A 13,919-nucleotide genomic window follows, 5' to 3' on the forward strand; every position below is an offset into this window, starting at 1 on the left:
TGTGGGTATCTCTCGAAAATGGTCTTTTAAACCTAAACATGTTGTATAACTAAGAAGAGATTTTGCTGAATATACAGCCTAAGTGGAGAAATGTCGCTTTCATGCAACAGATGTATGACTGTTGTCTTCAGCGAATGTAAACAAACAACGTAAAAAACCAGTCCATTCGCTGAATAATGTACATGTTGGAACCTCTTCATCGTGATTTTTCTTTGTATTTTGTGTTTCTCTGTAATTAGTACATGTAATATTGCAAGGGGAGAGAACCTCGTTGAACAACCGGTATCAAGAAGAATAATATTGCCTTATAATAAATGCTGTGTTTCTTGCATCTTCCCTGTGGGTGATTTTCGTGCAGTGAGCAAGACTTGTGTGTTGCAGACGCCTCGTGCTGCTCTGACGTCAGCGGATCCTGCAGGACAGCGTGCGAGCAGGTGAGTCCTTGAGCTCTCCTACCTCTGTCGCAGCAGGCAGCAGATGCTCAGCTTATCGTAGAATGACATACATTTAATATACTTGCTCCATAAAATGATGACAGACTTCGTTATTTCGTCTCGAAGGCGATAATCTATGGGCAAACAAGAGCGAAAAGTTTCAAATAAACAGCATGACGCGGAGTTATCCATTGCTGTTGAAACGTCCCCTTTGAAAAATTAATGAATTACTATGCTGATAAACCTCTTACATTATTTGACTTTCAAAAAGCTGAGCAGAACTGAACGTACTCAGACATTTCGCTCTTTACCTATTCTGATCAACACTAAACTGACACACAATATTTTTAGCGCAACGCAATCTGACTCTCAATAACAAAAGAATGGCCCTGACTAACATTAACCTATACGTTTCACAAATCACTTACCTCACAAAAATCTTCGTTACTCGAACTACTGCAATACAGCGAGCGCCACTACTGCCAGCTAAATAAAAGATTCATACTACTGAAGACACTAACTACTGATAGGCATAGTTAGCAAATGAAAGATTTTGATAGAGAACAAACAATGTATTTACCTTAATAGTGTTGCCATACCAGTTCATGACATCCAGTCTTACAAATTTACTGTCTCTGATGGACACACGTCCAGATCATCCGCTCTCAAAACTCCGCCATCTCTCTCCCCACATTCACCACTGCTGGCGGCTCACCTCCAACTGCGTAACGCTACGCGCTGTTAACATCCAACTGCCCGACACTACAATAGCAAACAACAATGCAAACCAGCCATAGACTGCACACAGCACAGCCAGTGATTTTCATACGTGGCGTTACCAATAAAAAAAAACCTAAACAGCCTACTTACACTATCAATGAAAGTTATGCCAGCAGTGAATGAATAAATAGTTTGCTGTATATTCCCGGTCTTGGTGGGAGCTAGGACCTCCCGTTATATCAATCTATTTCTAACACTTCTCTAACCAACGAAATACGGTAGGTGAAGCAGAAACTGACTGAGGGTACTGAAGATAATGGTTGGCGCACCCCTTGCCCTCACGGTCTGTGGCCTCACATTTTAAAATAAATATCATAGCGTCACAAACGGTCATCTCACACCAATACAAGTAATCAAAATAGTGTAATAATTTGTATTCGATGCCTCTGAATAGATATAGCCTATGCACTTTATTAATATGAAATACTGCAAGTATCAGACAAAAAAGGGAGCTTTTATGTAACAGGTAGTCAGAAACGAGACATATTCTGACAAACACTGTGTAAAAGTACTTATATACGTATGTCAGAGAACATCATTCTCAGTAGCTCTGTTGGGTCGGCAATTATTTCTAAATAAACCTCCGCAATCCAGAAAGTATTTAGCACTTCTAGGACGAATACCTCTTATAGTCTAGAGAAGTTCGTTGTAGACAATATATCTTTTAGGATTTCCAGAACTGTATGCGTGAGGTTTGTGGAAGGGTCATAACTGCTGCGGTTTTTTTTTTACTTGAGGTTAGGTCCTTAAAAAGCGATCTTCCTATCTTTTCAACAATGGGTACATTAAAACTACGTCGACATGCTTCTATTGAATACATTCATGATGTACTGCTGAAAACCACTCTCTCACGGTTTTGAAAAGTCGAAAAAACCGCAACAGTCAATTTGTAAAATAGATAACTTGTAGATGATTGAGTGGATGGTGCTGACTTGGCTCTCAGTTTTTTGATAACATTCAGATAACATGATTAACAGAATTAATAGATAAATACTACTTTCAGGTTGGTTGTGAAAGAGCTGAGGGAAAAGCATTTCATCATATGCTTTCGTATGTGCAGAAATAACAATAAAAATCCGGATACCTAGTTATAACACTGCCGAAGCCAAAAATGTGTTTCAAGCTAGTTTAAATGTTTCGTGCCTCTAGGGGTGGCAATTAACTAGCGCCTGGGTCTGTGAACATCAGTAGAGTAACGTGTAGATAAAAAGGCGATTGGGGCACTGGGAGGGAGGTTGCGACGCACAGTAGCAAGAGACTGCAGCAGCCATCACTGACTGTGGGGTGCGGCGGGCGCGATGGTGTAAAGGTAAAGGACGCACATGGAAACGGAAAGGCCGCGAAATCGAATCCTGGTCAGCAAGTAATATTTTAGTGTGCCTTTAATCTAGCCTTGTGCTCTCAGAGATGTGAAGATTTGCCAACAAGGACATGTTGTTCAGATTCTTCACTCTACGCTCCTCTCCGCAGTTAGGATAAGTGTGATTAGTGAGGGATAGGCAGGTCCTGAAATGGTAACCAATAGAATTACTTGCACCAGGCCGCTCAAACACACGGAATTATTATGTTTGTGTAGCGTGTCCTTTGGTGTACGTGTAGAATATTTGGTGTAGATTTTCATGTTAGTTTAGGTATGGCGGGGAAATTTTGACAGTGTGTTATAAAACGATATAAATTTTTCCAGGAAGTGTCAGAAACGGAAAAAGCTGCCTGTTGTCACGCTTAACACAGCCTTAATCATTAAAAAAAAAAAAAAAAACAATGGCTAGAGAGTGCGGTGTGGGACAAATTGGACAGACTGGCGACACAGCGAACTACACCCCGTCCCTTTCTGCAGAGAAGGTACCACGCAACCACCTTATTACTTCGGCACCACTATGTTGTTGTTGTGGTCTTCAGTACTGAGACTGGTTTGATGCAGCTCTCCATGCTACTCTATCCTGTGCAAGCTTCTTCAGCTCCCAGTACTTACTGCAACCTACATCCATCTGCATCTGCTTAGTGTATTCATCTCTTGGTCTTCCTCTACGATTTTTACCCTCCACGCTTCCCTGCAATGCTAAATTTGTGATCCCTTGATGCCTCAGAACATGTCCTACCAACCGGTCCCTTCTAGTTGTCAAGTTTTGCCACAAACTCCTCGTCTCCCCAGTTCTATTCAATACTTCCTCATTAGTTATATGAACTACCCATCTAATCTTCAGCATTCTTCTGTAACATCACATTTCGAAAGCTTCTATTCTATTCTTGTCCAAACTATTTATCGTCCACGTTTCACTTCCATACATGGCTACACTCCATACAAATACTTTCAGAAACGACTTCCTGACACTTAAATCTATACTCGATGTTAACTCTTTTCTCTTCTTGAGAAACGCTTTCCCTGCCATTGCCAGTCTACATTTTATATCCTCTCTACTTCGACCATCATCAGTTATTTTGCTCCCCAAATAGCAAAACTGCTTTATTACTTTAAGTGTCTGATTTCCTAATTTAATTCCCTCAGCATCGCCCGACTTAATTCGACTACATTCCATTATCCTCGTTTTGCTTTTGTTGATGTTCATCTTATATCCTCCTTTCGAGACACTACTCATTCCATTCAACTGCTCTCCCAAGTCCTTTGCTGTCTCTGACATAATTACAATGTCATCGGCGGACTTCAAAGTTTTTATTTCTTCTCCATGGATTTTGATACCTGCTCCGAATTTTTCATTTGTTTCCGTCATTGCTTGCTCAATATACAGATTGAATAACATCGGGGATAGGCTACAACCCTGTCTCACTCCCTTCTCAACCACTGCTTCCCTTTCGTACCCCTCGAGTCTTGTAACTGCCATCTGGTTTCTGTACAAATTGTAAATAGCCTTTCGCTCCCTGTATTTTACCTCTGCCACCTTCAGAATTTGAAAGAGAGTATTCCAATCAACATTGTCAAAAGCTTTCTCTGTGCCTATAAATGCTAGAAACGTTGGTTTGCCTTTCCTTAATGTTTCTTCTAAGATAAGTCGTAGGGCCAGTATTGCCTCACGTGTTCCAACATTTGTACGGAATCCAAACTGATCTTCCCGTTACCGTAGATCAATGGACGCAATATGTTTAAGAACATGCGTCGTTGTCTTTAAAAATGCAGTATTTTCACAATTTCTAATTGCCACCATGGGTCAAAGATCTCAGGTGTTTAATTACAAAAGCAGCGCCTGTTGGAGGTGCCCCGCAGCTGGCGCTAATGGCACCGAAACGGGTCACGGCACATGAGCCGTCGGTTCGGCACGGAGGTTTTGCGGCAGCGGTGCGGCTGAGATACGATTAGCGAAGGCTGAAGCTCGTAAACGAGAGCCAGGTCGCAGTGGGACCGCTTGCCCTCGTGTCTCCGCTAACGCCGCAATAAAACGAGAGCAGCGGGCAGCCAGTTAGAGATAAGGCGGGCGCTCGTGTCGGTGCTGGTGTTGGTGTTGGTGTTGGAGGCGGGGGGGGGGGGGGGGGGGCAGGGGGCGCATCAAGTGCGGCGTTCCCACCGCCGGTATTAATGGAGCGTTTTTTACTGGAGATAGCGCGCGGTGCCGCGCCGGCTGGAATGCGACGCTGGAGGCGCGAGGCGAGGCGACAACTCCAGCAGCGGCCCGGCGCGGCCCGTGGGTCGCAGCAGACTCACAGCGGCGGGTGCCACTCAGACATCACCGTGCCCACCTCAACCACAGGCAGGACGGTCGGTTTTGGCGTGAGGGCTTTCTGTATCGTAGTGACGTAATCCCTATACAGGGTGGTCCACTGATCGTGACCGGGCCAAATATCTCACGAAATAAGCGTCAAACGGAAAAACTACAAAGAACGAAACTTGTCTAGCTTGAAGGGGGAAACCAGATGGCGCCATGGTTGGGCCGCTAGATGGCGCTGCCATAGGTCAAACGTATATCAACAGCGGTTTTTTTAAATAGGAACCCCCATTTTTTATTACATTATTGTGTAGTACGTAAAGAAATATGAATGTTTTAGTTGGGCCACTTTTTTCGCTTTGTGATAGATGGCACTGTAATAGTCACAAACATGGCTCACAATTTTAGATGAACAGTTGGTAACAGGTAGGTTTTTTAAAAATGGCTCTGAGCACTATGGGACTTAACATCTGAGATCATCACTCCCCTAGACCTTAGAACTACTTAAACCTAACTAACCTAAGGACATCACACACATCCATGCCCGAGGCAGGATTCGAACCTGCGACCGTAGCAGTCACGCGGTTCCGGACTGAAGCGCCTAGAACCGCTCGTCCACCGCGGCCGCCTAGCTTTTTTTAATTAAAATTAAAATACCGAACGTAGCTACGTTTGAACATTTTATTTCGGTTGTTCCAATGTCATACATGTACCTTTCTGAGCTTATTATTTCTGAGAACGCATGCTGTTACAGCGTGATTACCCATAAATACGACATTAACGCAATAAATGCTCAAAATGATGTCCGTCAACCTCAATGCATTTGGCAATACGTGTAACGACATTTCTCTCAACAGCGAGTAGTTCGCCTTCCGTAATGTTCGCACATGCATTGACAATGCGCTGACACCTGTTGTCAGGCGTTGTCGGTGGATCACGATAGCAAATATCCTTCATCTTTCCCCACAGAAAGATATCCGGGAACCACAGATCGGGTGAACGTGCGGGCCATGGTATGGTGCTTCGACGACCAATCCACCTGTCATGAAATATGCTATTCAATGCCGTGCCAGACATCCATCATGTTGGAAGTACATCGCCATTCTGTCATATAGTGAAACATCTTGTAGTAACATCGGTAGAACATTACCTACGAAGTCAGCATACATTGCACCATGTAGATTACCATCGATAAAATGGGGGCCAATTATCCTTCCTCCCATAATGCCGCACCATACATTAACCCGCCAAGGTCATTGATGTTCCACTTGTCGCAGCCATCGTGGATTTTCCGATGCCGAATAGTGCATATTATGCCGGTTGGGCATTTTGATCCTAATAGCCATACATCAACACGATATCGACCTTTTCTGCAATTAGTAAACGGTCCATTTTAACACGAGTAATGTATCACGAAGCAAAAACCGCCCGCACTGGCGGAATGTTACGTGATACCACGTACTTATACGTTTGTGACTGTTACAGCACCGTCTATCACAAAGCGAAAAAAGTGGTTCAACTAAGACATTCATATTTCTTCACGTACTACACGGATATGTAATAAAAATGTGGGTTCCTATTTAAAAAAAAACGCTGTTGATATCCGTTTGACCCATTGCAGCGCCATCTAGCGGACCAACCACAGCGCCATCTGGTTTCCCCCTTCAAGCTAGACGACTTTAGTTCTTTGTAGTTTTTTCGTTTGATACTTATTTCGTGAGATATTTGGCCCTGTCACTATCAATGGACCACCCTGTATACAGGGCGTTCCGAAACCATTAGCTCAAATTAGTACAAGAAATAGAGAACCTCGTGTCTGATGCTAGGGACGATTTACACAGACGATTGTTTAGCATATCAATTACAGCAGTAGCACTTACAGTAACTGCTCGAATGAGCGAACACTGCCTGCACGCATGCAGTAAATCGTCGGACCATTGGTGACGTGTCCGTTTGAAGATTCCTTTCATATCGGCAGTGATATCGGCAGCGACAGAAATTTTAGCACTAGGTCTTCTTCTATTTGCACAACGGTTTCATACATAAGCTGCTAGATATGCTCCGAGAGGGAGAGATTCGCACACGCGAGGTCAGGTAATGTGGCTGGCCAGTCCACAACGTCAGCTCGGCCAATCCATCGAATCCCGAAGGTGATTCTCAGCAACACTGAAGTGGACTGGCGCCCTACCGCGCTGGAAGTACATCCTTTGTCTAACATTCAGAGGTACATCCTCTATCTGTTCTGGCAACACATGATCCACGAAGACGCGATATCTTCGTGCGTTGAGGCGGAATGAAAGAATGTGTAGTCTAACCAACCTATCACGGGGAGTATAGGCCTAACCATTAACAATGAATCGCTGTTGATGAGAACGAGGTCGAGTGCCTCTAGGATTGGTGCGGGCGAACAGGCGAATTGTGGATACCGAAGCAGCCTTCATAAGTAAACAAAGCTTCGGCCGTAAATAAGGGCTCTAGGTCAGTCTGTTGTAAAAATGATTGTGTGAACTGCATACGCTGGGGTAAATCTTCAGGTGCTACTACTGCCACGCGCTGAAAATGGGAAGGATTAACTTTCTCGTAAGGTAACACATTCCACAAGGACGTGTGCAATACATCGTGTGCTTGTAGATGAAATGTCTTCAACATGTCGCAGAATCTCGTCTTCTGTTTCGGGAATTCGCTCTCTTCGATTCCGGAGAAAAGAGCCCGTTTCACCTATCAGGCAATGCAGACGCCCCAGTGTTTCGTGTTGTGGAACCCGTCGGTTGGGAAAGCGCTGTCGATACTCTCTCAATGCAATTCGTCCATTTCCATTCACAGAGTCGTGTACCATATGCATATCAGCCATTACTGCTTACGTAAGCTGCTCCATGTTGACTATTGTTGCCACAAGGCGGTAATAATTCCGACTGGATCAGGGTGTTTACAACATTTCAAGTCTGCCTTTAATCTAGTCTTCAGTTCTCGGTGATGTGAAGATATGGCAGCAACGCCATGTTGTTCAGATTCTACAGTGAACTCTAGGTCACCTCTCCCCAGTAGGATTGACGGGGTGTTTTGCGAATCGGCAAGTCACCGTAACGGCATCCAACAGAAAGCCTTGTACCAGGATGTAGAACCAAACGCAGTTATTGTATTTATGTGGCCTGTGGATTTGAGTGCGCGTGGAATATTTAATGTAGATTAAACTTCCTGGCAGATTAAAACTGTGTGCTGGACCGAGATTCGAACTTGGGACCTTTGCCTTTCGCGGGTAAGTGCTCTGCCAACTGAGCTACCCAAGCAGAACTCACGCCCCGTCCTCACAGCTTTACTTCTGCCAGTATCTCGTCTTCTACCTTCCAAACTTTACAGAAGCTCTCCTGCGAACAATGCAGGACTAGCACTCCTCACAGAAAGGATATTGCGGAGACATGGCTTAGCCACAGCCTTGGGGATTTATCCAGAATCTCTGTCCGGCACACAGTTTTAATTTGCCAGGAAGTTTCATAGCAGCGCACACTCCGCTGCAGAGTGAAAATCTCATTCTGGATTTAGTGTAGATGTTCATATTACTTCAGGTATGGCGACGCTGTGTAGCCAATGTAGTGTGTTGCGTTAAAAAGAAATGAAGAAACGATGTAATTTTTTTCAGGAGAGACAGAAACAGAGGCACACTGTTGCTCTTAACACAGCCTTGAAAATTACCGACGGCTAGAAGGTGTGCTCTGGGACAAAGTGAGCAGAATGGCGAAACCGTCCCTCTCTCCACAAAACACATCAGACAACCGCCTTCTCTAACAACGTAAAAATATATGGGTGTAATAGAAGTAACTGTAGATTAACGGATGCAGTAGACTGAGGGACAGAAGTTATAATCTCCTAATATAGTGTTGGACCTCCTTTATCGCGTTGTAGCGCAACAACTCGAGGTGTCATTGATTCAACAAGTCATTGGAAGTCCCCTGCATAAATATTGAACCATGCTGCCTCTGTAGCCGACCATAATGAGAAAATGTTACTGGAGCACGAAATGAGCGCTAGATTACGTCGCATAAATGTTTTATGGGATTCACCCTTGGCCATCAGGATGGCCAAATCATTTGCTCTAACTGTCCAGAATAATCTTCAAACCAATTGCGAACAGCTGTGGTCCGATGACATGGCATACGGTCATCCATAAAAATTCCACACTGGTCTGGTTCCTTACATTCTCTATAGTTGGTGTACGTTGCACACTGGAGCAAAAGAAAATTGCAACACAAAAAAAATTGAAATGTTTGTGAAATCTTATGGGACTTAACTGCTTAGGTCATCAGTCCCTTAACTTAGACACTACTTAACCTAAATTATCCTAAGGACAAACACACACACCCATGCCCGAGGGAGGACTCGAACCTCTGCCAGGACCAGGCGCACAGACCATGACTGCAGTGCCCCTAGACCGCTCGGCTAATCCCGCGAGGCTGCAACACCAAAAAGAAGTTTTGAAATATAAACGAAAGTTGGTAGGAGTGAAAGACGACGTCTATTCCAGTTGCTCGCCAGTCGCTTAAAGTGTCGCTGTTAGGGCCATTTTAACGGAGCAAATCAGGTTTGCTTTAAATACACGCTGCAACAGTCGCGAGCGCTAGTTGCCTTTCACAGTGGACGTGGTGATTTGACGTAATGAATGCTTTTGAGCCGACAAGGACGTCAAAACTCAAAAATTCACAGAATTTGTACGAGGACGTGTAATGGAGCTACGAGAAGCCGGATGTTCCTTCTGCAATAATGTAGAAAGACTTGGCAGGAATTTAGCCACTGTACGTGATTGCTGGCAGCGGTAGTCACTAGAATGTATGGTGGTAAGAGGTCCGGGTTTCGGACGGCCACGTAGCACTACTGTGGGGTAATATCATTGTGTTCGGCGTATGGGCCTAGGGCATCCTACTGTATCTGCAGCAGCTGGCACCACAATTGCACAAAGAGCTGTTACAAATCGGTTACATTAACTTCAGCTCCGACCCAGATGCCCTGTAGCGTCCACTTCAAATACCCGAAAATATCGCCATTTGTAACTTCAAGCGACAGCTCATTGGAGGGCAGGGTGAAGGTCTGTTGTGTTTCCTGATGAAAGCTGCTTCTACAGGGTGTTTCAAAAATGATCGGTATATTTGAAACGGGAATAAAAACTAAACGAGCAGCGATATAAATACACCGTTTGTTGCAATATGCTTGGGACAACAGTACATTTTCAGGCGGACAAACTTTCGAAATTACAGTAGTTACAATTTTCAACAACAGATGGCGCTGCGGTCTGGGAAACTCTATAGTACGATATTTTCCACATATCCACCATGCGTAGCAATAATATGGCGTAGTCTCTGAATGAAATTACCCGAAACCTTTGACAACGTGTCTGGCGGAATGGCTTCACATGCAGATGAGATGTACTGCTTCAGCTGTTCAATTGTTTCTGGATTCTGGCGGTACACCTGGTCTTTCAAGTGTCCCCACAGAAAGAAGTCACAGGGGTTCATGTCTGGCGAATAGGGAGGCCAATCCACGCCGCCTCCTGTATGTTTCGGATAGCCCAAAGCAATCACACGATCATCGAAATATTCATTCAGGAAATTAAAGACGTCGGCCGTGCGATGTGGCCGGGCACCATCTTGCATAAACCACGAGGTGTTCGCAGTGTCGTCTAAGGCAGTTTGTACCGCCACCAATTCACGAAGATTGTCCAGATAGCGTGATGCAGTAATCGTTTCGGATCTGAAAAATGGGCCAATGATTCCTTTGGAAGAAATGGCGGCCCAGACAAGTACTTTTTGAGGATGCAGGGACGATGGGACTGCAACATGGGGCTTTTCGGTTCCCCATATGCGCCAGTTCTGTTTATTGACGAAGCCGTCCAGGTAAAAATAAGCTTCGTCAGTAAACCAAATGCATATCGCCGTCATCAATCCTGTGCACTATATGATTAGCGAATGTCTCTCGTGCAGCAATGGTAGCGGTGCTGAGGGGTTGCCGCGTTTGAATTTTGTATGGATAGAGGTGTAAACTCTGGCGCATGAGACGATACGTGGACGTTGGCGTCATTTGGACCGCAGCTGCAACACGGCGAACGGAAACCCGAGGCCGCTGTCGGATCACCTGCTGCACTAGCTGCGCGTTGCCCTCTGTGGTTGCCGTACGCGGTCGCCTTACCTTTCCAGCACGTTCATCTGTCACGTTCCCAGTCCGTTGAAATTTTTCAAACAGATCCTTTATTGTATCGCATTTCGGTCCTTTGGTTACATTAAACCTCCGTTGAAAACTTCGTCTTGTTGCAACAACACTGTGTTCTAGGCGGTGGAATTCCAACACCAGAAAAATCCTCTGTTCTAAGGAATAAACCATGTTGTCTACAGCCCACTTGCACGTTGTGAACAGCACACGCTTACAGCAGAAAGACGACGTACAGAATGGCGCACCCACAGACTGCGCTGTCTTCTGTATCTTTCACATCAATTGCAGCGCCATCTGTTGTTGAAAATTGTAACTACTGTAGTTTCGAAAGTTTGTCCGCCTGAAAATGTGCTGTTGTCCCAAGCATATTGCAACAAACGGTGTAATTCTATCGCTGCTCGTTTAGTTTTTATTGCCGTTTCAAATATACCGGCCATTTTTGAAACACCCTATACCTCAGCGCCAGTGAAGGCCATGTGTTGATTAGGAGCAGGCCAGTTGAGGGCCTGTAACAACCTATCATCGTGCTATGCACACTGCACCAACACCTGTAACGCTGCCATTCATGAACATCGTTCCAATTGGTCTTTTCCAACAGGATAACGCTCGCCCAAATACCGCTGTTGTAACCCAACACGCTCTACAGAGAGTCAACATGTTGCCTTGGCCTGCTCGACCACCAGACCTGTCCCCATTCGACCACATATAGGGCATCATCAGACGACAATTATAGCGGCATCCATAAACAGCATCAACCGTCCCTGTACTGACTGACCAACTCCAAAAGGTATGGTTCAAATGGCTCTGAGCACAATGGGACTTAACGTCTGTGGTCATCAGTCCCCTAGAACTTAGAACTACTTAAACCTAACTGACCTAAGGGCGTCACACGCATCCATGCCCGAGGCAGGATTCGAACCTCCGACCGTAGCAGTCGAGCGGTTCCGGACTGAGCGCCTGGAACCGCTAGACCACCGAGGCCGGCTCAAAAGGTATGAAATTCCGTCCCAAAAACCGACCTCCAGTACCTGTACAACACAATGGATGCATGTTTGTGTGCTTGCATGCAACATTCTGGCAGTTACACCGGTTAATAATGTACAAATGTTTCACATTTCCATTGGCTTATCTCGCGCTTACATTAACCTGTGATCTTGCAACGTTAACCACTTAAATACGTCACCTAAACAAAGGCATTCCTGAAATTTCATAACTCTACATTTATTGTTTTTTGGTGTTGCAATTTCTTTTTTCTGTCAACTGGAAACGGCTGGTTGAAACACCGATATGCCTTTCCTTTTTCGTTACATTTGTAACACTAAACTTACTTTGGCTCACTTGTGCTAGCGTACAGTGCAGACACCGAGGGTAAAGTAATTCGTCCACTTGGAAATTGGAAATTTGTGATAAGGTCTTATGGGACCAAACTGCTCAGGTCATCGGTACCTAAGCTTACGCACTACGTAATCTAACTTAAACTAACTCACGCCAAGGACAACACACACACACCCATGCCCGAAGGAGGACTCGAACCTCCGACGGGTGGAGCCGCGCGGACCGCGACAAGACGCTGCCGCGCGCGTTTCGTCCACTTGCTGGAGTCCTCAGTAAACAAATCTAACTGACGACTCCAACAAGTGGACAAGTTACGTTACCCCGGGTACCTGTCCTCTATGCTATAGTTCAATTCTTTTATCTTGGCGGTCCGCGCATGCCCGCCCAGACGCGGGAGATTGCTGTGTTGCCAGTTGTACGCGCCAAGAGAAGCAGCGCCATAGTATAGTTCGCAAACTTACGTTTAGGGGGGAGCGCGCAGTTCATGAAGTAAATCCACCACGGCCGCATTACCCTTTCGCTGCTACAGAGAATTGCTCCCCGCATTCCGCGATGTGCGGGATTTTGTCATCATTGCACTGCTCGCCTGTGCAGACACATGGTGTTTCGACTGCTTTGACATACTTTATCATTCGATTTCATAAAAACGATTTGGCCCAAAAATTTGATTTTTACACATCTTCTTGACTGGTACCCTCCCCCCATAAATGACAATTTTGTTTCGATGTTCAACGCAGTTATTTTGCAGCATTAGATGTAGTAAACCATTCCACGAAATTTTGAAGAGTTTGCAGAGGTAAAAGTTCATTGCGTATACTTTCCATATGGTCGATTTTAGTTGCCACTAGAAATTTCAAAAAATTACATTCAAACGAATAAAATTCATGAAGTAAGACACTTCGATATTGTTTTTAAATAAAGAATATTAAGCACTGAGCAAGGATTGAACTCAGAACCTTTCACTTAGCAGCAATATACTTTAATCATTACGCTAACGCAGCTCGTCATTCCATCCTTCTCCCGGAGGACTTTAAGATATCACGCAAAATACCGGCAAACACTGTTGGTATGACTATCAATTACTCACGTTTCGTCAAAGTACAATAGGAAATAAACAATTACCGCTGTTCTTTATTGCGAAAAAGCGGTTAGTGAGAATGATACAAACACCTTTCCTTGCTATCGCCTGAATTAGGAGACTTATTGCTTGTTTGGTTTAATTAATTAATAGAATATGAAGCAATTGGTATAAAGAATGCTTTTTCCAAACTTGCTATAAAAGAAAGTCTGCTATCAAGACATTGCTTTTGTTCAATTACTTTATTTATGACTGGACATTTCTAAAACTGAAGTCTGTGCTCTGCACTGCAGTCGAGCTCTGGCAACATCGTTCTCTGTTCATTGGCTGACTGTGTTTTGTGACGTCAGATGCGCAGAACGAACCTAAATTCGACCGCCGTCATAAATGACGCGCACTTAAGTATACGAGAGTCAAAGTAAATTTCGTGGCCGGCCGAAG

The 13,919-nt window shown here is 44.7% G+C and overlaps 1 protein-coding gene across 1 annotated transcript in view; it reads left to right on the top strand.

Moving 5' to 3' along the window:
* LOC126456654 (reversion-inducing cysteine-rich protein with Kazal motifs) overlaps positions 1–13,919 on the top strand; it is a 350,749-nt gene that overhangs the window by 105,420 nt on the left and 231,410 nt on the right. The window contains exon 2 of the mRNA XM_050092398.1: positions 382–434. Coding sequence (XP_049948355.1) covers positions 382–434 — 53 coding nt within the window. The remainder of the gene's footprint in view (positions 1–381; positions 435–13,919) is intronic.

Source organism: Schistocerca serialis, chromosome 2, assembly GCF_023864345.2.
Source record: "Schistocerca serialis cubense isolate TAMUIC-IGC-003099 chromosome 2, iqSchSeri2.2, whole genome shotgun sequence".
Classification (NCBI taxonomy): Eukaryota; Metazoa; Arthropoda; class Insecta; order Orthoptera; family Acrididae; genus Schistocerca; species Schistocerca serialis.